The sequence below is a fragment of the Hoplias malabaricus genome, chromosome 17, assembly GCF_029633855.1.
Source record: "Hoplias malabaricus isolate fHopMal1 chromosome 17, fHopMal1.hap1, whole genome shotgun sequence".
In the NCBI taxonomy this organism is placed as follows: domain Eukaryota; kingdom Metazoa; phylum Chordata; class Actinopteri; order Characiformes; family Erythrinidae; genus Hoplias; species Hoplias malabaricus.
This window is the reverse complement of record NC_089816.1, coordinates 28,534,387-28,558,540: the sequence shown is the minus strand read 5'-3', so window position 1 is coordinate 28,558,540 and position 24,154 is coordinate 28,534,387. Positions and strand designations below refer to the sequence as shown.

The 24,154-nt window shown below is 38.5% G+C and overlaps 2 protein-coding genes across 3 annotated transcripts; one reads left to right on the top strand and one right to left on the bottom strand.

The window, feature by feature from the left end:
* Positions 1-595: 595 nt before the first annotated feature.
* LOC136674037 (endothelin receptor type B-like) lies at positions 596-12,996 on the top strand. 2 transcript variants are annotated; one of them, XM_066649881.1, is made up of 8 exons: positions 596-685; positions 4,148-4,620; positions 5,975-6,087; positions 7,993-8,197; positions 8,389-8,538; positions 8,668-8,801; positions 9,005-9,113; positions 11,370-12,996. In XM_066649881.1, the coding sequence occupies exons 2-8, from the start codon at positions 4,213-4,215 to the stop codon at positions 11,508-11,510; spliced, it is 1,260 nt and encodes a 419-aa protein (XP_066505978.1). In that variant the 5' UTR covers positions 596-685; positions 4,148-4,212; the 3' UTR covers positions 11,511-12,996. The 2 variants fall into 2 exon arrangements, with proteins under 2 accessions (XP_066505978.1, XP_066505977.1); XM_066649880.1 differs by lacking the exon at positions 596-685 and adding an exon at positions 772-928.
* A 298-nt stretch (positions 12,997-13,294) lies between these two features.
* polr1d (RNA polymerase I and III subunit D) lies at positions 13,295-24,093 on the bottom strand. Its single transcript, XM_066649883.1, has 5 exons — positions 23,789-24,093; positions 20,875-20,972; positions 20,434-20,510; positions 16,895-16,977; positions 13,295-14,482 (listed from the first exon to the last, which is right to left on the bottom strand). The coding sequence occupies exons 1-5, from the start codon at positions 23,828-23,830 to the stop codon at positions 14,435-14,437; spliced, it is 348 nt and encodes a 115-aa protein (XP_066505980.1). The 5' UTR covers positions 23,831-24,093; the 3' UTR covers positions 13,295-14,434.
* Between the last annotated feature and the right edge of the window lie 61 nt (positions 24,094-24,154).

The window sequence follows — 24,154 nt, the reverse complement described above, 5'->3', positions numbered from 1 at the left end:
TTTGGCAATTTATTATGTATATAATGCATTACCCAGGGGTGGCACGGTGGCACTGCAAGTAGTGTCGCTGTCACACAGCTCCAGGGTCCTAAGGTTGTGGGATTGAGCATTGAACTGTGATCTGTGAGAAGTGTGGTGCGTCCTGCCCGTGTCTGTGTGGATTTCCTCCAGGTGCTCTGGTCTCCTCCCATGGTCCAAAAACATTGGTTGGTGGGTTGGCTACTCAGAAGTGTCCACAGGTGTAAATGAATATGTGTCGCCCTGCAATAGACTGGCGCCCCCTCCAGGGTGTATTCCCACCTTGCACCCATTTATTTATTTATACAGGTTTTAACATATTCAGTCAAAAGATTAGGCACCCTTTGTAATGTAATATATATATATATAAGGCATGAGTCACAATTTACTGCATTTTGTAGACGAGAAATCGCATTTGTTTAACGGATATATGTAGATGTGTTATCAGAGGGACGTCTACAAACAGTTACTACAGCTGAATGTGTTTTGTGGAGTAGAGACAGTGTTGGGATCTTTGCGAATGCTAGGACTGAAGTGGGACTTCTTTTAACTTTACTTGGCGGACAAATGTGTAAATGTTACATCTGTGGGACCTCAACCACCGCTACTCTAAAGGAACCCTGTTGGGATGTACCAGCATGGGAATGTGAAAGCTGTGTTTGGGAGGGTATGTCTTGCTCATTGGTTCTCCTCCACACGGCAGTACCCATATAAACCCTCTCACTGAGAGAGAAGCCGTTAGTTAGCATCACAGACAGTAGAGGGTCACACAGCGGCAAAAACATCGATATTTCAGACATCACCGAACAAAACAACTAATTTAACAACTGGAATAACCCAAGGATTTAACGGAGAAAATTGAATTTCTCTGAGAAGAAATCTGAAGTCGTTCTCAGACGCGGAGCCTGAGGTAAACTTTATTAATAACCGTCAAACGCTTCCGGCAGGATTTACTCCTTGTTTTAAGAACCAATAAAGAAAGAAAAGCTCTGTTTTTGTGAACAGGCACAGAGTGGTCAAACGCTTTATTTACGGGAGAGACTTTTATGTACATTTGTTGTGTGTTCTGAGCTTTGAAACCTTGAGTGTTGTTGTATAGCCTATTTTAATATTAAATGTCTTTATATTATAGGAATCATTATGAAGGAACATCGCAGATATTTTTTTTAGTTCATTAAATATGACGTTGAAAATATCATCACTTTTGATACGTCTTTGTGTTTCAAAGACTCACTCTAGTAAAAATAAAGTTTTAAACCTTGCTAACATCTTCATATCGTTGTTTATATTCTGCTAGCTGACTTCTGAGCAGATTGAAACGGCTCCAGAGACCGTCTGAAACAGATTCACGCAGCTAGGTTTCTGACGTCATAAACCTTAGGAAATTCTGTCAGTTTGAAGGGCAAGGCTTTTGACTTGCAAGCAAGTGGTGGATGGAGAAGTGGAGATAAAGGAAAGGAATGAATGCAGACTTGAGGATCTGCAAAAATCTACGCCACTCTTAAAACATTAGGGGATTTTATTTTCTTGCTAATTCATATCTAAATATTACATTTTGATCAAATTGAAGACAGGAGGGGGGGGGGGTGGCTGACTTTACCACTAACATACTGAGGGTTATCTTCTTAAACCACATATTCAGACTTTTATGAAATAACTGTAATATGCAGATTATAGGAAGGTGACTCAAGATTGGTTCATCAGAAAGTCCATGTTACAGAGAGTGGTACTCTATTACTTTCTCAATTATTTTCTGAAGTATGTGTATTAAGTAACATGTTAATGGATTTGTAGGCTACTTTCCTGAGTACTTTCAAAAACGAATTTTTGCTTTGTGCAATTTAAATGTTTTTATGTAGTTATCAATTTTATTTTAAGTTAAATCTGTTCTGTTGGTGTGCTGCTATGTGATTGGAGTTTACAAAACACGGACTTAACTGATATTTGGAGTTTTACCAAAAAGAGACCAGTGTCAAAGCCCTGAATTTTGAGTCCTGATAGCACTTTATCTCTAGAAATATTCAACCTGAAGGTGCTTGTTCTTTAGACTCAATACAAAGAAGTGTTCCCAACAAAATTCAAATACATGTTCATGTGATGGATAGAAGTTGGAAAAGAAAGTGTGATTTAACATGCAGGTTGTGAAACTGAAGCTGGTATAAAAATATGTTACATTGAAAACTAAATATAACACCATGTGGAATGTATTTATTTTATACATAGTTTCTTGGGCAAGGTATCCTTTCAAATGCTGACTGTTTTTTTTATACTGAATGTTATCTTTGGTGCAGTTTCTTAGCAGATGTCTGCAGGTTTACATGTTGAACGAATTTATACGTGTCAAAGTTAATGAGCCTATCAATGAACACAAGCTCTGTGGCACCGTTATATGAAAAAATAGCTCCAACTTTCATGATTCATTGCTGCTGTTTTAATCAAGGGAGCAAATAAAACAGAAGAGTGCTACCAATCTGTAACAGCTGGCTTTTTTCTTCTTGAAGCTGATTGTTTTCACTGGGACTTTTTCAGCCCCAGAAAAAGGATTCAAAAACTCAGCATTACCCCGAGGCTACTCTGGGATGGCCTGATGAATCGGTACATGCTTGCATGGCAGCTGTTCTATTATGCTTCTTTTCATGAGACATTAGGGTATCCACAATCAGAGAGTACCCCTCATAGATATGGCACAAGGTCATGACTGATGGCCTCTGACCTCCACCTCAGTGGCCTATTTTTCATTTTCAATGCCATTGTTTGACCACTACATTGACTCCTTTGTATCACGTCATTTTTAGCTAATTTTGCTCTGTTTTCAAACTACTAGCTGTTTACTAATTCAGCCCTACAGTAAAATGATGTGCTTTAGTTTTAGACAAAACTTTCTAAAAACAAAATTTGGCTGGAAATGGATTATAGTGATTTTTTAGAGATTTAATTTTGAATACGTTGTCTGCACTTTTTTCATTCAATTAATGCTTTATAATATTACACGATAATGCATATCTTTTTGCAAAATGACACACAATATCATGTTGTGATAATAACACAGACGTGCCCTAATTTCTACAATGCTCTTATGTTCAGCATTGTTCAACATTTAATAATTGCACTTGCCAGTTTTCAAGTTGTGCCATATATGTTTTAGCGGTCTATCAATCAAGCTATTCATACTGAGAGGAGCACACATGACTTCTGATGCCCTTAAGACAGGAAAGAGAAAGGCCTCCTCTGTTTGTAGTCCCAGTCCAGCCCTGAAGAAGTAATATAATAATATTCTGGGGCCCGGAGGGTGGGGAGTATTTGTGAAGAACCAGAAGGTCAGGCTTATGAAGTTCGAAAAACGTTCACACAACAACCTTCTAGTAGAACAGGCCATCACTGTTTACAAGCAGATACCAAGCAAAAAAATATGTGGTTTATGTCTGAAGCATTTTATATTCATACTCACAAATACGATCAGGGCCAGGAAATGGTTACTACTTTTGCATATCAGGAAAAAAACCCACAGAAATTAGAAACCTCAACAAATAAATATCAGTATGTTCAGTATTTAGCTGATCGAACATATGCCTTTATTACAGTGTCCATTATTTATTTATTTATTTTTTTTATTTTTTTTGGAGACTTGCTGCAATTTTTCGTATAAAGCACATTTATGCAGAGGTTGTCAGTCCACGTTTCATAGAACACAATAATGGTTATGTTTTATGTTTTTTAATTTATGGTATTTTATGTTTTTTTTTTATTTATTTATTTTTTCAAATAACGCAAAAGAAAAACAAACAAAAAAACTAGATAAAAAAATAAACTATACAGTGAGTCAATATTTTTTTAGACTACATGAATGTTCATACTATCTGTAGTGACTGCCCTAGTAAGTTGACAACTGATTTTCCTTTAATGTTTTCAATTAATTTTTGTTTAAAAGACCAGAGATCTGTGTTTTCGTCCAGCTGTGTGGACTAGGTTGTAATGGATATTTCTCAGCTACATGAAAGATAAACATTTTTCCAGGACACTTAGTGAACTCTCCCAGCAACTCTATCTTGTCCTAGCATCTTAAATAAACTGCATTACATGTGTAAGGTCATGACTGGACAACCTAACATGATGTGTTTTTTTGGCACAGGTTGGCTACAAAATTTCTGAAGAACCGAACTGTTCCCAGTGTTTTCACCACCCCTTTAGCAGAAGATGAAGGGTGCGTGTCTGGTGATCCTGCTGCTGGCAGGCTGCTCCTGGGCCTCTCGTTTCAGCCGAGACTCCACCCAAGTTAGCCTTGATGACGCTTCCAGTCAGAAGGTTGAGACTGCAGGATGGAACACCTCCAATGAAGCTGAGCGTCCCGTGCTGAGGAGCCCAACACGTGGTCCTTCCTTTCCCATATGCACCAAACGCACTGAGATTAAACATACTTTCAGATATGTCAACACAGTCATATCCTGCTTGATATTTGTGGTGGGCATAATTGGAAATTCAACTTTGTTGCGCATAATCTATAAGAACAAGTGCATGAGGAATGGACCGAATGTACTGATTGGCAGTTTAGCTTTGGGAGACCTGCTGTACATCCTCATCACCATCCCCATGAGCGTTTTTAAGGTAGGAGACCTCACCAACAGAGCTTCAGGGTCCTAAGGTGCAAGGAATGTGAGGAGAAAATGCCTTTTTTGCTTTTTTTGGCCAGAAAAAGTTTAAATTAAATCAAATTAAATGAAGTGAGAATGAATCAAAATTAAGTTGCAGTGAGCCATCAGCCCTGGTCCAAAAAAAAAACAGATGACCCTAATATGTTTAGAAAGAGTCGGAATTGAGACACAGCACATTAAAAGGCAGTTGTGTTCACATAGTAAATTCTTGGCTTATGACCTCTAATGGGCAGGCACGCAGATAAAGGCAGATCCGAGCCTAGAGCCAGAGACCAGTCCTAAAATGACAGATTGCTCCATTGTGTGCTAGAAGGATTAGTTCTGGGCACCAATTTCAACACAGGGAAGGGCACTGACCTCATAGTCCAACTGAACAGTTTGATTTACGGGTGACTTGTAAAAAAATCATGATCTCTTCTCAGTGAGGAAATTTAAAAAGGGACTCCAAGAAACTGTAAAATATTGTTCTTGCTTGGTGTTTCATGTTTTAATCACTGGAACTGAAGCTGAAGTAAATCCACAGGCGCCGTGTCTAAAACTGTGCCCTATTCCCTATATAGTGCACTATTTTGGGGTTCAGCAATTTTGTATTGCAGTGTACATCCCATGTGCATCAGCAGATAGCTGATTAACCTTAATCCACTGCATTGTTGGTAAAATAACCACATGGAATAGTGTTTGAAATTGTTAACCTCCTGAAATCAGTTACCTATAATAGGACACTATGTACTGTATAATATAGGGAACTGTGAATTTCGGACATTTTTGGGCAAACTTGCTTTGTATATTATATCTATATTGACTTGTGTAGACTGTTCACCCATCAGACTGTTCTGTTGATCATTTTAGGCAAAGTCAGTCTTTTCCCTTATTAAATAATCTATGCAACATTTCAGCCTTAGGTGATTTTTTTTTTCTTCAAACAAATGTTATTCTAACACAAAAGCAGCATGTTTGTTCAAAAGCTTTTATTTTGAATGGCTGAGTTTCTGCGTACTCTGTCTTCATTTTGCTTAAAGTCAAAGACCTGTTCAATCAAGCTGAACAACATGCCTTTGGTAATATTTATCTTTCTTTAGTACCAATTACTTTGTCTAGCCTTGAATTGGCATGACTGTTGAAATGTTGGTTTATGCTTGCAATCTATTTGTAGTATTTTAGAATCAGCCTATCAGAGTTTCTATAAAGTAACTCTTCCATATGCAGTGAAATTATAATATGTGCATTATCTGCTAAAAGTTTCTAATAGAATAATGTATATAAATGTCAATTATTATTAATAAAGGAAAATATTTTTTTATCTGCAGCTGCTGGCAGAAGACTGGCCGTTCGGTGTTTACATCTGCAAGCTCACGCCATTCATCCAGAAGGCATCGGTGGGCATCACAGTGCTCAGTTTGTGTGCCCTCAGTATTGACAGGTTAGTCAATGAATGTGTCACAGTCTGCACATGACTACACAAATAATTAGGTTTCACCTTTTTACTGTCACCTCCTAGTTTGGAAGATCATTTAATACCGTGATGTTCAAGTGCAAAATTCATTCATTCATTCATTCATTCATTCATTCATTCAATGGTCTGGAGCATAACTGGAGCAAAGTAAAATACATTTATTGGCACATTTCATAGAATGATTTAAAAAAAATGTTTGTAACTTATGCTTAAAGATGTAATGGTTTTACAGTATGGAATTTAGAACTATGTGTTTTTGATTGAAAAGAATTGTTCTTAACTTTGCTTTTCCTAACAATATTCCTCATGATATTTTTTCATAAAACAGACGCCAAAATGTTAATTTATTATTCTAAACTCTCTAGTGTTTTAACATTCCCAGGAGCAGAACCATCATAAACCCCTTAGTTATGGAAACCATTACAATCCAAAGAACTGTCAAATAGAAGTTTTAGTTGTATGCTCCCCAATAAAATGCTGGGTTTTGATGCACAAAATGTGTAAGTGCATAAATATATCGCCTGCCACTGTTCAGAGAACAATCAAACACTTCCAGACATCTGGATAAGCTGAGAATTTGTCAGGAAAATGATGCAAGGGCATGTTGTTTTCATGCATTGTGAGGAACATGGTGTTGGCATGCTATGAACAACCCTAGAAACCACTTAAGTGCAATACAGACTTTACTTGTGCCTTGGGGGCCTTAAGGCTTCAAAGGAGTCATAAGATGCTCGGCAACGAACACACTTTGGCATTATGAATGCTCAAAATTGAAGACATATAAATAACATTCTGAGTACACACAATATTTAGTATTTATGATTCAGAACTAATCATCCAGCATCCGTGCTTGACTTCACAAAAGCTCTTTTAGCTGAATGCTATCAAAGGTTTAAAGCCTCTCCAGAAGGATAAAAGCTGTTTAACCCACAAAAACGTATTCCACATTTCACTTGGTTCGATTGGGTTATCTGCAGTGTCTTCCTTGTTTTTGTGTAGACCCTTTTTACCAAAAGTTTTATCTCCAATGTTGTACTTTTTTGCACTTATTTTCATCATGCTAATGAATTATTATTTTCAATACAGCTAATGCATTTGGGTTGTCACTTGTTTCTGAATCATTGTCCCCCTGAAGGGTCAGTGATATGTTGGGAGCAGCTTTTCCTGTGATGACAAATCTGTAACTGATTTGGTTTTAAGATTAAAAGTAGCATTACAGTTCACAGTTGTTATGTGTACAATTAAATACAGATGGGTTTGTTTTGTAAACTATTTCACTGTTTCAGAAAAGTTTGCCTAACCAACATGATTATATTTTTTTTAAATACAAACAAAATGGGTCATCCCTCACCACTTTGAGCAAAATGTCATGAGAGAATTGTCAAACAGCTCAAAAGAAAATTCTTTCACCATCTACTGTACACAATACTGCGAAAACATTTGGGAAATCCAGAGAAATCTCAGTCTGCGTGGGGCAAGGCCGGACACCACTGTTTGAATGGCCGTGACATTCAAATCCTCAACAGCACGGCATGAGAAACTTCTGCTGCGATAACTATAGCCACATGGGATTGACAGTACTTTGGGAAACTGTTGTCACCAAAAACAGTCCACTGCTGCATTAGAAATACAACCTGAAAACCATAAATCAGTTCTATGCCGAAATGTTGGTAAGTTCTTTGTGCCCAAGCCCATCTCAGATGGTCCGAAAGTGTGGTGGTCGGATTTTCCAGGTTTGCGATTGAGTTCTCTGTGCCAAAGGTGAAAAGGGCCATCCAGACCATCAGCAAAAGATGCAAAGGTGGTATGGAGGTGCATCAGTGTGCACAGCATGAGTGACTTGCACATGTCAAACTTCTGTGTGATCAACAGATATCACGCAGTAACCTCCTGGAGCCGGGTCAAGGGGATGGGGATTCCACTATGGAAGGTTCTGGAAGTTACTCTCATCTGGCTGGTGTCTGTGGTGCTAGCACTGCCGGAGGCTTTGTGCTTCGACATGTTGGAGATGATTTACAGAGGGAATAAAATACGGGTTTGCATGCTTCATCCTGAACAGAGCACATCGTTCCTGCAGGTACAGCCATGCTCATGCAAATCCAACCACAAATATCACTTTAACCTTATCTCTTACCCACACACTTATGCACTAATACTTCTTCACAAAAAAAGAGGAGTTTGTGGTCCAAACTGAACATTGCCTTAATTCTGATTGTGCTAGTCATGCAGGGATTTTGTCATACACTTTTTGAATTCCTTTCTTCACAGTTTTATCAGGATGTAAAGGACTGGTGGCTGTTTGGATTTTACTTCTGCTTACCTTTGGCATGTACTGGTGTCTTCTATACCCTCATGTCATGTGAAATGCTGAATCGGAAGAAAGGAATGCGCATTGCCCTTAATGACCATATGAAGCAGGTGTTGATCATTTCTGATACATTTTCATAGAAACAATATGCATCCCATTATCAATCACAATCTTTTATATGATTTTTGAGAGAACCCAAAATTCTCACTTACAAGTTTATATTGTTGTTTGTCTTTCAGCGGCGAGAAGTGGCTAAAACTGTATTCTGCCTGGTGGTGATCTTTGCTCTCTGCTGGTTGCCTCTTCACCTCAGCAGAATTATAAAAAAGGCCATTTACAATCCGAGTGAAGCCAGCCGCTGTGAGCTCCTCAGGTATCCACTTCCTTCATGCCTTGGTCATCTGCTAGTTGTCTTTGTCCAAATTTAGTTAAAAATAGCACTGCTGTGATAAGTAGCGTGGAAGCAGCAGGTCTTCCAAATAGGAAGTGTGGTTCTAGAGCAGATCATGGAAATTCAGTGCAAGTACTGCTTACTTCCTGTTCACCTCTTCCTCCACTTTCCTCTTTTAACCCTAGTTTCCTGCTGGTGATGGATTATATTGGCATTAACATGGCCTCACTCAACTCCTGTATCAACCCAGTTGCACTGTACTTCGTCAGCCAGAAATTCAAAAATTGTTTCAAGGTAAGCAGCAGACACTTTGGTATAGTCTGCATATTAACTGTGTCTGTATTTGTCTTTTTTGGCACAGTTTAATGTATCTGCATTTTGAATCTCACTAAGGGTTTTGTATTCATTTTAAAGATTCATTAAAAATAAATTCCATCTCTCATATATATAATGTGTATATATATTACATTAATATGCTAAATCACATTTCTACTGTGTGTTCTATAAATTTCAGCATAAATGATTAACATAAGATTTTTTACAATATATTTGAGATCATATTTTGGTGTATAAAATGCAGGGCAGAAGACTGCACTTATTATTAGGCAAAATACCAAAGTTAATTTTACTTCATCCCTTTCTTTATTATTTACCTTTATTTGGAATTATGTAATGTCATTTTTGGAGTAGGACCACACCAGAACTCCTTCCTTCATCCCCTATATACAGAGGCATCTCAATAAGTTAGAAAATCTACAAAAAGTTAATTCATTCATTGTCTGTAACCGCTTATCAAGTTCAGGGTTGTGGTGGGTCCAAAACCTACCCGGAATCATTGGGCGCAAGGCAGGAAAACACCCTGGAGGGGGCGCCAGTCCTTCACAGGGCGACACACACACACATTCACTCACACCTTTAGAGTCACCAATCCACCTACCAACGTGTGTTTTTGGACTGTGGGAGGAAACCCGAACAAAAAAAATGAATACTGGAATGTTGGCAGACTGAAAAGTATTTACGGCATAGGCACTCAATTCTTGGTCGGGGCTCCTTTTATATGAATCACTGCATCAATGCGGAGTGACATCGAGGTGATCAGCCTGTGGCACTGCTGAGGTGTTATGGAAGCCCAGGTTGCTTTGATAGCGGCCTTCAGCTCGTCTACATTGTTGGGTCTGGTGTCTCGTCTTCCTCTTGACAATACTCCACAGATTCTCTATGGGGTTTAGGTCAGGTGAGTTTGCTGGCCAATCAAGCACAGTGATACTATGGCTATTAAACTAGGTATTGGTACGTTTGGCCAAGTCCTGCTGGAAAATGAAATCTGCATAAAATTTCCTGGTAGATGGCTGCACTGACTTTGGACTTAATATAACACAGTGGACCAACACCAGCAGATGGCATGGCTTCCCAAACCATCACTGATTGTGGAAACTTCACCCTAGACTTAAGCAGCTTGGATTGTGTACCTCTCCACTATTCCTCCAGACTCTGGGATCTTGATTTCCAAATTAAATGCAACGTATACTTTCATCTGAAAACAACACTTTGGACCACTGAGCAACAGTCCAGTGCCTTTTTCTCCTGGGCCCAGGTTAGATGCTTCTGGTGTTGTCTCTGGGTCATGAGTGGCTTGACACAAGGAATGCGACAGTTGTGGCCTGTGTCCTGGATACGTCTGTGTGTGGTGGCTCTTGAAGCACTGACTCCAGCAGCAGTCCACTCCTTGTGAATCTCCCACAAATCTTTTGAATGACCCTTTCTTAACAATCATTCCATGGCTGAAGTTATCCCTGTTGCTTGTGCACCTTTTTCTACCACACTTTTTCCTTCCACTCAACTTTCCATTAATATGCTTGGATACAACAGGAGAGTGTCAATGACTACCTTCTGGACATCTGTCGAGTCAGCAGCCTTCCCCCATGATTGTGTAGCCTACTGAACCAGACTAAGGGACCAATTTAAAGAGTTAGGAAACCTTTGCAGGTGTTTTGTGTTGATTATTCTAATTTTCTGATATAATGACCTTTGGGTTTTCATTGGCTGTATGCCATAATCAACATTTAAATGAAATAAATGCTTGAAATAGATCACTCTGTTTGTAATGCATCTATATATGAGTTTCACTTTTAGAATGGAATTACTGAAATAAATTTTTCAACTTTTTGATGATATTCTAATTAACTGAGATGCACCTGTATACCCACCAAACTCACGTCATTTCTATGATGGACAAACTACTTGCTCCCACCTCAGTCCCCGTCTTGACCTTTTTTTTTCTCATTTAATGAGCTACACACCTTCACACATCTCTAAACTGCCCTGAACTCCCCTGCCCAAAATAATGAGTTCACCTCCCGGTTTTGGCCTTCACTGGTGTGGTCCTTATTAGCAAATTATTTATAACATATAAACATTCAGATGACATGTATAGCTTGCCTAGTTTTTAGATTACTTTGCTTACATCTTTTCAAAAATCTGTGAAATTCCTCTTTAACATGTGAAAATAAAAATCACTCACATTGTCTCACTTTGATTTCAATTCATTAGTCCTGCCTGTGCTGCTGGTGTCATAGAGATGTCACTCCAATTGATGAGCGGGCTTCTGGGATACGCTGGAAGGGCTCATGCCACGGTAACGGACTGGATCGGTCGAGCTCGCGGTCCAGTCAGAAATTTAGTTCATCTTAAAACAACCTACATAATCATAAGCTCCTGGGGCAGCTGCCCTATCAACAACAACAGACCAAGTGACATATCAGAGCCTTAACCAATCTACACTGAGGTACATAGTAATCTAGAGATCCAGTTGATTCTCCCAAGTTCTGAGGAATCAGCTTCAACACTGCCAGGATGCCGAGACTGAGGGAAGTTCACCAGGTCACTGCCATACAAGGATAGGAACGTGTCAAGCAACTTCAAAGATGAAATCACACAAACTGGCTGAGCTTTTCATAGTTAGTAGAGTCAGGTCCATATAGATAAAAACAGGCTGGACACTGGAAGTCTAAATGTGGACCTGCCCAGCGCTAGGAGTCTACTCTTTCCAGAAACCCAGGACGAGACTCAGATGCTAAGACTGGACTAGATGCTGCTGGCCTTCATCTTTTCCTTAGACAACCCAAAGGACAGAGCATAAGGCTAGTGGGGTTTTACAAGAGGAACTTCCCTGAAACCTGAGTGTATAATACAAATCATTTTCCTGTGTCACTGAACTAGCACTGCCACTCAGTTTTATAGATATACTAATGCAGGAAACTGCAATGTGTCACTTCATTTCAATAGCAGCTTATGTATTGAACATGATATAAGCTGTGATCAGTTGTGTCACTTTCACCTTTGTGTCACTGTGATTCATTTTGACTAGTTCATGGATAAAGAAGCAAGAGCATGTCATTTCTGTCAAGGGATAACATTAAGTCCACCAGTGTATCTAAGCTTAAAACATATGTTTTTTGGTTTTAGTAGGTTATGTCTTGTTACAAAAAGACTCAGCAGTTTCTCTATACTCTGATAAATGAAACATTAACCACTGTGGTGATAAATATCATTCGAAGGAAATATAGGTAAAGCTTTGATCAAATTACTGCACTTTTATTTTTCAAGACTCTTTCAAAAAAAAAAAAAGTCTAACCTGACACATTATCTTAATCCACAGGAACAAAATTAGATAGCTCTCATTACTGTAAATGTTCATTATCTATATACACCTATATTTTATTACTTGTGTCCTTTGTTATCAAAGTAAAGTGCTACCTTATTTTAATCTTTCAAATGCACTGTTCTGAACTCGAGGGGCTTTGGAGTAACCCCTACATGTTACAGACTGGAATCTCTGTAACAACTTCATCTGCATCTGAGCTAACCGATAAGTTTCTTTAACTTTTTTTAGTACTTAAAAGGGAAATTTGACCTCAAAAACATTTGCATTTTGCTTGCATTTGCACAGCTTTGCTGTGTTTTGTTGATATTCTGCGAGAGTTGTTCTAGACCTGCATGAGAAAATTCTAAACAAGGCTGGGTTGAATAGGTTTGGTTAAAAATATCTATTTGCCGATTCTACTACAAAATCCTAAATTAAGGTCTCTATCTTGGACAGTATGTAGTGGTTAAAAGAACCTTGTTACCTCAATGTGTTTCAGAATTCAAAGTGAATATGAATTTGTTTTTAAGGTGAAGTTTACCAGCAATATTGTAAACATTAGGTAAAACTATATAAATATATTTTTTATTTTATTGTACATTTTTACAGAGTTTTTCTCTTTGTACTGGACTAATTATCACATTAGTCCCACATCAATCATACAACTATGATTATATTGGTTAGCAGTGTTAATATTTTAAGATATATAGATAATTGGTTTACTTACAATATTCAATTGTGTATGTTCATTCCTCCCCAGAGTGTTTATTATTTTTTCTATTAACAATTCTTTTATACTGTACTTAAGTATTGTTAAAAAAGCTACAATAAATGCTATTTTATCACTTTGTGGTTTCCAGTCTTTGCATTGCCATGATTTGTTTGATTGTGTTGTTTATTTTAGTTTGTTGGCCAAAGACAAATCTAGCTGGGTTGTGGTTGTGGAATTTAGAATGCTTGCAAAACTCAATTAGACTGGAGGCGCTCGCAAATATGTTTGGTCTAGACAGAGGGGTCAGCTCTTTCCCCCCCAACTGATTTGGTTTATGTACCACGTTTTAATCTCAAAACCATTCTGTGACAGAGTCCACGAAATAAGTACATGTGATGTTTGTGTAAAAACAGATCCATGTTTTTGGAGTCTAAAGGAAACATTATTTGTCAGCTCTAAAGTTTAGCTCTAAATCGTTTAGTGCCTCTTGAACATCCATGGAATGTTTTGTAATAACCACTACATGGTTCTTTAGTTTGGAAGAGCTGGGCCCAAAATTAGCACTTGTGACTTGAGCAGAAGCTTTTCCAGGAAATTTTGTTCATATTTTACCTTGAGTTCATTTCTTACCCTGAAGTAAATCAAGAGAGACAGATCACAGCACCAGAGAGGAACCTCAAGAAGCAAATTCATTTCTACATGTAACTGCTTTGTTCCTGAATATAAAGTTTGCTAAAGAAAGCAGTAGGAGTTTTGATGTCTAAAGCAGGTTTTCTGGGTTCTCAGACTGGGAACATGGGCCTCACCATGTAACACCAAAATTTGTGTCCATACATTATCAGTGTATTATTCTTGCTTCTCTCTGATCATGTGGGGCATCTTTTTAAAATGGTAGATTTAACTCATCATAAACGGTGTGGATTTGACATAGGGGTCTACTAGCACTTTTTTATAAGTTACATCTATGCCATAAATGCCAAAACTATACAAATAAGGAACTGTAAGGGTGCTGCTAGTGTACAAATCTAGTTACATGAAATCTGAATCCAACTTGTGATATTTACTCATGACTTACAAAATCGAACAAAAATGTAGAAGATTTAAAAAATGATGATCTATACTGTACAAGAATCCATTAGTGAGGAGAGTTTTAAGTAAGAGCAGAAAGGTCTTCAATATTGTAAGATTTGAAGTTTTTCCAGGTTTTAGTCCATCATCATTTGGCTTAAGTGAGAGTTGTCTTGCTCTTTAAAGTTGGCTCTACTCCATAGCCTCTCCTTGCTTCAGTCTGAACTCTTTCACCTGCGTCTGTTGAAGGAAACATTCACTGGTTGTTATTCAAGTCTGAACTGCTCTCCAGTGTGCCTTTATATACCATCACACATGTAGGGCTAGTAGGCACTTCTATCAATTGACCAATAAAATAAATTTTATATATATATATATATATATATATATATATATATATATATATATATATATATATATATATATATATATATATATATATTGTATGGCATTAGTGTGCTGAAAATGTTTTGAAGGATCAAAAATAACATCCTTAAAATTTTAAATGCATTTGTTCTGTCGGTAAAAATGCTTTTAAGGCCTGCAAAATGAAGTTCAGACAAACTCAATTAAAAACCCTTTAAATGACCTTAAAACGTTACCTTTATATTAACCCTAACACTTAAGAATCTACCCAATTTGACAAGATTTGTTAACATTTATAGAAAATCTACTGTGATCCATTACAATAAAAATATCTAAACCATAAAAATAATTTAACTACATCATAAACTTAAACTATCTTTTAAAGTTTGTTTAATTTATTTAAAAGATGCTTAATAATGAAACATGACTCAGTATTCTGGATATCTGGACTCACTGCTGTGTTCTGCTTCTACAAAAGCAGCTGCCCAGTTTCTTCCAGCTCACAGCACTGTCATAAGACTTGCACAAGCAGAGCTGATCTAAAACTTCAACACTGACCTCTTTTCAAAGCTCTGCAACCACATTTTCATTTTTAATCCACCTTCAAGAGACAGTGAGCACTCCAGAGCTATCCACTCTGAGAAATTACTCATTGTGGTCTTGGTCCTCTTAAGCTCTGTCAATAATTTATTACTTGATTATTTGTAGAGAATTGTACTTCAAATTGACTGTATTGTGCCAAAGGAAGTTTGTCCATGTAGCCTATGTACAAAAATATATGAATGAATATATATATATATAAACTTAAACTTCTGAACAAGCAACAATGTAGGTGTTATTTTATTCCGGGTAATTTAAATTCAGCAAATAAACAATAATCCTGCACTATAATCAGCAGATGTGTGTTCTCTGTTGAGGACTTTCACTTTGGAAATCATCAAAACATGTTATTTATCTAGGGATGACCACAGTTTGTGTGTCCAAAATGGTTCCCCATTCATATTATATTATTCTATATACAGTGCATGATTATAGGGAACTGATTTCAGGAGGGTAGTGAATGATTTCGAACATCTCATGCAGGTTTTTACCAAACAACGCAACGGATTATGGGCAATCTGCTATATGCTATATGCTAGTGTCAATAGGTTGTACTCTACATTTTGCAGTGCATTGTGGGATTGTTTGAGTACACTGAAAATAGTCCACCATGTTTTCGGACACTGTTACTAAATGGACTCTGTGTTACTTAAAAGACACAGAGTCGTCCAACAGAGCTGTAACTATGTCCAAGAACCATAAAATTCAACTTCGCTTAAGCGATATGAACTCAACTGGCTGTAGTGGTGGAGTGAAGTCATGCTGAGAATAAGACTGTGTTGTGAGAAAAGCTGTGCAGACTGTAGTTGAGCCAAGTAAAGGCTCTGAGGGTTGAGCCAGCACCGCAGGAAGGAAATCCTGAGTTCAGAGAGATTCTCAGGACTTCTGCGAAAGCACACACCTGATCCTACAGGGAGCGGGAAACTAAGGCCATCTGCACTAGAGACCATCCAACACTAACAGGAAAATCCGGGGAAAGACGTTTATCTGGAGATTGAGGAGAGCGGGTGGTCTAGCGTCAAAGAGGTGGTGACGCTGGTGATGTTGAGAGGCGGTTGTGTGTGTTTTTTTTTGTACAACTTCAGAACAAAAATAAACAAATAGACAAATTTATTTAAATAATAAGGGTCTCTTGGATTTAAGTTTGGATTTAAGCCTTTGCATGAACAGGTTTTTATAAGCTACTTATAAACATTAACGTACATTAACCTGTCATGATAACCAATATAAACCTACAATTTATATATATATAAAAGTTCTACAATTACAGTTCATCTCATGCTATGCATACTTTGTTTGGTCCCTTTCAGCCTGTTCTTTTCAAGTGAGGACCAAACTAGACCACCACAGAGCAGGTGTGATTTGGGTGATGGATCATTCTCAGCACTGCAGTAACACTGACATGGTGGGGTTGTGTTAGTGTGTGCTGCACTGATATAAGTGGATCATACACAGCAGGGCTGCTGAAGTTTAAAACCCCCTCAGTCTACAAATCAATGTGCTCCAACAAAACATGTGTTCCAACAAAGTGTGCAGGGCAAGAGATGGACTAGAGTCTGTAATTGTAGAACTACGAACTACTCCTGTGGACAGTGGAGAGAATGTACAACGAGAGTAGAAACATAATGTTATGGTTGATCTGTGCTTGTATTTCTGTGGATGCTCCTTTGTTAGAGGCCGTCTCACCTCAAACGTCTGAAGGACATGTTTAGAAGCGTCTGAAAGGTCATCCAGGCCCTTGCGCAGCGCTTCTGCGGCTGGAAGTCCACCTTGAGGAGCCGGATGGAGTAGGATAGAGAAAGAGAACAACAGGAACACTTAGTCTCGCTACACAGGACACTCGGCTTCACAACAACTTCCACATTTCAAGCAACATCAAATTTCAGCTGCTGGTGAAGGGTTTGTTTTTCTTACAATGTCAGCTCATTGTTGTCCATCATTGCATGAAAGACAAACAGAGCAAACATACAACATCAGAAATATTATATATTTTAACGGTATAAATCACTTTTTGGGCTTGGGGGGTCAGGATTAGAGTTAAGTTTAGGGTTATATTTTGAGTCGAGTTCTCATTGCATTCTCACTGCAATAGGCAGTTACATTCAGTAGTAGTGTCGCAGCCACACAGCTCCAGGGGCCTGGAAGTTGTGGGTTCGATTCCCGCTCCGGGTGACTGTCTGTGAGGAGTTGGTGTGTTCTCCCCGTGTCTGTGTGGGTTTCCTCCGGGTGCTCCGGTTTCCTCCCACAGTCCAAAAACACATGTTGTAGGTGGATTGGTGACTCAAAAAGTGTCCGTAGATGTGTGTGTGTGTCTGTGTTGCCCTGTGAAGGACTGGCGCCCCCTCCAGGGTGTATTCCCGCCTTGCGCCCAATGATTCCAGGTAGGCTCTGGACCCACTGCGACCCTGAATTGGATAAGGGTTACAGATAATGAATGAATGTATTTATTTTAAGGCAAGTGTACACACTGCATGGTTGAGCATGTGTTTGGTCAGTGGTGTTAATCATCATCACTGTACCATGTGTGTGGTGTTTTAAGTAAATAACCCTCAGTCTTTTCAGCCTGTACAATAAATGGCTGCTATATCATGCATTTTAATGTACAGTCTACATTGTGCTCAATACAAATTTCAACACCCAATGGCCTTAGCATGTGTGAGTCTAAATGCATTTAAGAGGCTAGGCTGCTGACTCTGTACACATTTTATGTTATTAAACTCATAGCATCTTGTTTCCCTATGGTACATTACAGTAGGTAAACACTTTGTGGCACCGCTCATGACCACTGAATACGAAGTTATAGTTGCTGGAACATTTCTGTGAATATTTGACTGAAAATTGGTCAGCTAATGTTTTAGCTAGTAGTCGTTTAGCTAGGTAACCTGAAAGAGGAAGCAGTTGCACTGCTCCACAGTCCAATGCTGTGTTCCATTTATTCTTTAATGCTGTTTGTATCAACAAATGTTGCAAAAGCATGGTTTGGAACAAATAAAGCCAAATGAACATCTGTGCTAAATGGACCAAGCACAGAGTAAAACATCACCTTATCTCTACATATGCGCTCTGGAAAAAAGCGAAACATCTAAAGATGTTCTGATATGTGAGTGGACTCACAGGGAGTGAATTTATAGAGAACAAATTGTTTGGGTTTCATAATGTGACTAAGGCACTTTTGGAAAATACTCAGTATACCAGTTACGGTCACCATCTGTACATCAGTGTAATTTTTGTTCAAATGTTTGGCTCAACTTCAGATATGTCAATGTGAATCCAAGCAGATACTAACTAAAATTCAACAATATATTAGTTTCTGCTTTGCTCCAGACCAAGGGAACTGGACTACAATTGTAAGCCCACCCTGATAAACAACAACCAGTGCACACCATAACTGTTACATTAACCACTGGATCAAAGTACTTACTTTCACAGGAATGTCACTTATAAATTCTACACGAATGCATTCAGAACAAAGTGTTAGCTACAAATAAATGTATGCAGATTACCATGTTATTTAACTTGTACCAGTGAAATTGTGCCAATCCAGTAATAAAAATGCCAATGAGTGCATATTTCTTTGCTGTGTTTTGGTTGCGGTAAACCCGGAGTTATTTATGTAGAATAGAAAACACAAACTCTTGACCAGCTTTCTACCCAAAAACCACCAGACTTCAATCAGGTTGTTTGTCCTGGTTTCCATGAATGAAGAAAAAAATTATGACGTCATACATTCCAGGTTGTTAAGCAATGGGGGAGGTGTAGACATGCCAGATTATTAAGTCTTTAAAGCTTAATTTCACTGAAAATGAAACACACTCGCGGTTGGATAAACCCGACTAAAGCATGATTAGTATATTATGTTATGTTCATTTAAAAATATATAGTCTAGCTTATTTATGGATGTTGATAACATGTGGAGACAGCTTCAGATGTAATAGGTGGTGATGTGCAGACAGTGTTTGAAGGCCCCCTCCAGGGTCTCTGCTCTTCCATTGACCAATTAGATTACAAGCTGAACTGAGCTCTTTGTCCGCTCTCTGCCGGTCACTAAGCCTCTCTTTCAATCTCAGGGCATGGAAGAGGCTGCTCAAATAATCTAATTAACAAGAAATTACCCAAGAAAGCAAAAGTGGAGTGAGGAAATAGAGAAGAAAAGATTGTGCCAAGAAATATTTCCTGCTTTCCATTAAAATACACATGCTGTTTAAAATTCACTATATGTCCAAATGTGTAGAAATCGGCTACACTAAACTGAACCCACTGCTGACACACACACACACACAGCTTGTATAATCCTGAAAGAACAGCACTGATGTATGGGATGCTATTGAATAACCTGTCACCATGCTCAAAGCCAAACTTGAGGAGTATAAAGCCCCAAGCATTAAAGTGTGAAACTGCTTTCTCTGAAGTGATGTAGCTCTAATGCCTTCTGGATGGGTTGGAGTGGTGTGTGTGATCCAGAACTGTTTATCCGACATTCAATTCTAATGTTGTTTTGGTTGAAAGCAATCATGTCCTCACAGCAAAACCATCACAGAAAAGCAGACGCTCTTACAAACTGGAGATAATCTCTCTAATAAAACTCTTCATTTGAAAGAAACATTGGATAAGCTGGTGACTACAAATTCTTGTACATTGTGTACTGTGACTGGTTTTAGAAAACTGACTTGATTATGTTTGTAAACTAATAAATACTAATACTAACATTAATCTGTCCCATTTTATTTAAAGTGTCTTAAATAAGCGTTAATAAAGATTATGTACACATGTAATAACTGCTACTGATGTATCCACTGTTACAAATGGATTACAGTAGAAAAGATTCTGTAAATGCACATATGTACCAAAACCACTTTACTCATGTACTCATTGTAATTACATTAATTAAATAAATAAAACCTGAAGTTGGTTTATATGAACATTTACAGGACTTGTACTATGGTAAAGTGGCTATATCAGCAGTAGTTGCACAGTTGTTACAAGCATGTGTAATGTGTATTTACACAGTGTTTAAAGATGATTTTATACATTGGGATCAACTAATAAAATGTACATAAATATAACCACCAAATATTTTTTAAGGCTAACAAATGAACTAGCTTTGTGAAATCTGGAAAGGAAAACTGAAATCTCTAGATATTCATCAGACAATGGAAGAGGTCCATTTCAATCAATATTTTAAAACCATTAAAACTGAGATGGGTGGGGAGATGACCAAGGCTCACCTCGTGTCTGTATGCGAAAGTTGATCTTGCTCTCTGAGGGGTGTGTGATGCTGTATCCACAGAAATCCACATCAGGACTGTGGAAACAAAAACACAGCCATTAGCAAGTCATCCTTAAACCAGAACAACATTCACAAGTGAGGCCTGCCAAATCAGCCTGGACACCATCAAGCTGACTGTTTGTCCTTATTAGAGTGAGGGAGGTAACAGTTCTCTCTGGCCCGTGGCTGTGTATCTTGGGATCAGATCTGGTGCTAGTTTCTCCCACAAAGTCTTTCAGACTCAGATCTCAGAAGACAACAATCTGCAGATGCAAATGTCACAGCCAGGTACTTATCAATCCTGCACAGAACTTTAGAAATAAAACAAAACAGCTCGGGCCAGGAGCAGGAAAATCATTTCATGTTTGTCAGATCATGCAATGGAAAACACGTCCCTTACTTTTTCATGACCATGTATCTGAGAGAGTTGCCCAGGGTGTGGTCCTCCTCATGCAGGACAAATGTCACACAGCCTTCATCAGCTCCGTCAGCCTGGACCTGTTCAAACACAGTAATGGTCAGCTCCAGCAGTTCAGAAGTGAATATTCTCCCAAAGAACTGTAGCATAACCACAGTCATGGTATTAACTATGGTCTAATAGAGAGAGGAGCAGGTTTGGGATACGACGATCGTTGGTTTGAGCAGCAAGACTGTCAGAAAAACTGGAGGTGGTGGGACTGAAGGAACAGCACTGTCCTCCTGCTTCCCTCTATGGTGGATTTACCCTTGAGAAAGGCACCTAGCCCCCAACAGCCCCCCCCCCCCCCCCCCCCCCCAGAGTGCTGAGGATGGCTGTCCACCACTCTGGGGGGTATGTTCACCGGCCCTAGTGCACTAGTGTGTGTATGAATGCGGAATTCGTTATACACAGTACAATGACCAGTACCTGCACCTTAAACAAGTTCCCCTATGGACACCCTCCTTAGACAATTCTTAACTGTATAACTTTAACAATTACAAAGCTTTTAAAAGAGATCATATTATGAAAATCTCACTTTTTCAATGCTGTGCATATTACATTTGGGGATATGAAGTATTTACCAACCCACAAACTGTAAAACAGGTCCACCCAATCAGTCATTAGCCTGCTTATGACAGAAACATGGAATAAAATAAGTGTTTCTTATTTTGCCCTGCTCTTTAATTGGATGCTTTGGAGCAGCTGTGCATGGGTATAATACAAAGGTAAATAAATACCACAATAATGTTCTAGGGAGCAGGGCAACTGTGATTTTTGACTAACTTCAGGATGCACTGGAGTGGTGCTAAGGTCTAAGTATAAACCCATTAAGGTTTATTTGGCTGAATGTAATCAAATATTAATAGCAATGCCCTACTATGTAGTGTAGAGTCTGTTACTGCAGGAAATTGAGAGAAATATTTATTAAATCAAAATTCGAGCCTGGAGCTCGAGATCCAATCTAAATAAGAAAACATCAGACACAAACCTGCCACAGCTGACTGCACTTGCTGTAAAAGGCAAACGTATTTTGACTTTTGGCGGAACGTTTTACAGTGTGCTTTACAGTTCACCTGGGAGTATTCACAAACCTCTTATTCTTACTTTTTTTTTTTTTTTCAAATTAACAGCCACGCTTTATAAGAATGAAAGCGAACTGTTGAGGAGGTAATCAGCTGCTATTTATAAAGAGGAAGGGTGGAGAAGCAGGGGGTGAGAGAAGTCCATTGATCATAACAGGGGGATATTTGGTTTTGTTTTGAACAGGAAATGTCTGTTGACACAGGACAGGAGGAGTTGTCTGTGTAAAAAAAAAAAAACTTCACATGGATAAAGAAGGTGGATGAAGGGAGCAACCGATAAAAACTCCATTAGTGGAGCGGTCACCTTCCAATGACTAATTGAAAAAGTCTCTTATCATTTCAAACAGCAGATGGTTTGAAGTCTGTCCATGACGAAAATCAGAAAGTTTGGACTAAAGTGAAATGAGGCTGAACTGAACTTCAAAGCCTTCCCTCAACACCCAGAGGCCTTTGTGATTGCTATCTTCTTTCATACAGCATGAGTGAAAAATTGACAACGTGCCGGAATAAGAGCTGAAGAGGCGAATCAAAACTCTTTTCTTTTGAATCTACAAATCTACATCATGTTGGTCTGGCTCAAGAACTCAGCAACAAACCTGAAGTGATTTTTTATTTTACTTATAACTACTTTATTACTTCATAAAATATCCTCAATGTTCTCTTTGACTAAAGCAGCAAAACACTGTTGACTCTGGAGTAAAGAAATCACTGTCCTTTATTTTCCATTTTAACCAAGAGTAGAGCTTTAAATTCTAGATAGCCTTTGTTCGTTTTCTTTCCAGTAATCCACTATCACTGCGATAAAGTACAAAGTACAAAAACATAATGACAAACAGTTCAGTGACTACCTTTTATAAATAAATTGTTGACAGAGTTCTTTGACGTATTAAAGAAGGGAGCCACGTTCCTTCCCATGAATGGTAGAATGGGGAATAGTCTTTTTTGTTTATTTGTTGTTTTTAAGGAGATTTGTTGAAAGTATATGTGTAAAGCCCTCACAATGAACATTGTGCACAGACTTCTGACTACAGAGAGTTAGTACAGACTATATGCAATAACTGAATGTTCTCTAAATCTCTAAAGTGTTCTTCACCCACAGCCTAACAGAAGTGATTTATTGCATCTATACTTCAGAGTTAAAGAATTAAATTTAAACACTGCCCTCAAGTGGCTGTAAACGGACATTGCATGAAACTCACACCTATCTATCTATCTATCTATCTCTCCCTCTCACACACACATATATATATATACATATATATATATATATATATAGCTGGCAGTTTTTATCACAGTCATATGAGACACTGTGGACGCTGCCCACAGGATTGGTTGGCTGGATATTTTAAGTGGTGGACAACTCTGCTGGTGGACAGCCGTGATACTGAGGGGTATCAACACCACTGCTGTGTCTAATCCACTCATAAAGACGCAACACACCATTACCACCACGTCAGTGTCACTGCAGCGCTGAGAATGATCCATAACTAAAATACTTCTGTGTGGTGTCCTCTGGGGGTCCTTACAGTTGAAGAAGCTGAAAGAATGGACAGTGAGTGTAGAACATTGTGTGCGACATTTTTTGTCGGTGAATAAACAAGAAGTTTGTGGTACTCCACATTGTACCAAAGTCTGGTGGAGGTCTACTGTCAGTCCTGAGACTCTGCAGGTTAATTGTCACAACACAAATGTAGCTATAATTGAAGAAAGGCGTAAAAACAAACATTAAAAAGTTAAACAAAGCTGAATTACAGAATATTTTTAAATCTTACCATCTCCAGGACCGGCCTCTTCTCGCTCTCCGCTCCAGCCATGCTCGCAACACACACAGCACGAGTCGCCTCCCGATGACGTCGGCACACTTTGTTTTGACCGAGGGCTGGGAGTGATAAAACGGTCCAGGTAAACGCTGCATTAAATGCCAACTACTGAGCACGCATATTTGGCAGAATGTATTGGCAGTTCTAACAACATATCTGGGTGGAAATATAATCCAGACCTCATATTGCCATTTTCACTTGAGCAGCTTTACTGGTGCATAATTATAAATATTTTCAGACATAATTTTAAGAGCTTTAACCACACCACACTGAACTACATTGACCGGAACTAAACTACTCTGTGCTACACAGATCTAA

Coding starts and splice junctions, on each gene's coding strand:
- LOC136674037 (XM_066649881.1), top strand. CDS start 4,213: ATGAAGGGTGCGTGTCTGGTGATCCTGCTGCTGGCAGGCTGCTCCTGG. Junction 8,198..8,388: donor AGAGCACATCGTTCCTGCAG/GTACAGCCATGC, acceptor CTTTCTTCACAG/TTTTATCAGGATGTAAAGGA. Junction 8,802..9,004: donor AGCCGCTGTGAGCTCCTCAG/GTATCCACTTCC, acceptor TTTTAACCCTAG/TTTCCTGCTGGTGATGGATT.
- polr1d (XM_066649883.1), bottom strand. CDS start 23,830: ATGGCTGGAGCGGAGAGCGAGAAGAGGCCGGTCCTGGAGATG. Junction 20,973..23,788: donor AGAGGCCGGTCCTGGAGATG/GTAAGATTTAAA, acceptor GTGTTTGAACAG/GTCCAGGCTGACGGAGCTGA. Junction 14,483..16,894: donor ATGTCCTTCAGACGTTTGAG/GTGAGACGGCCT, acceptor TTCCTTCAACAG/ACGCAGGTGAAAGAGTTCAG.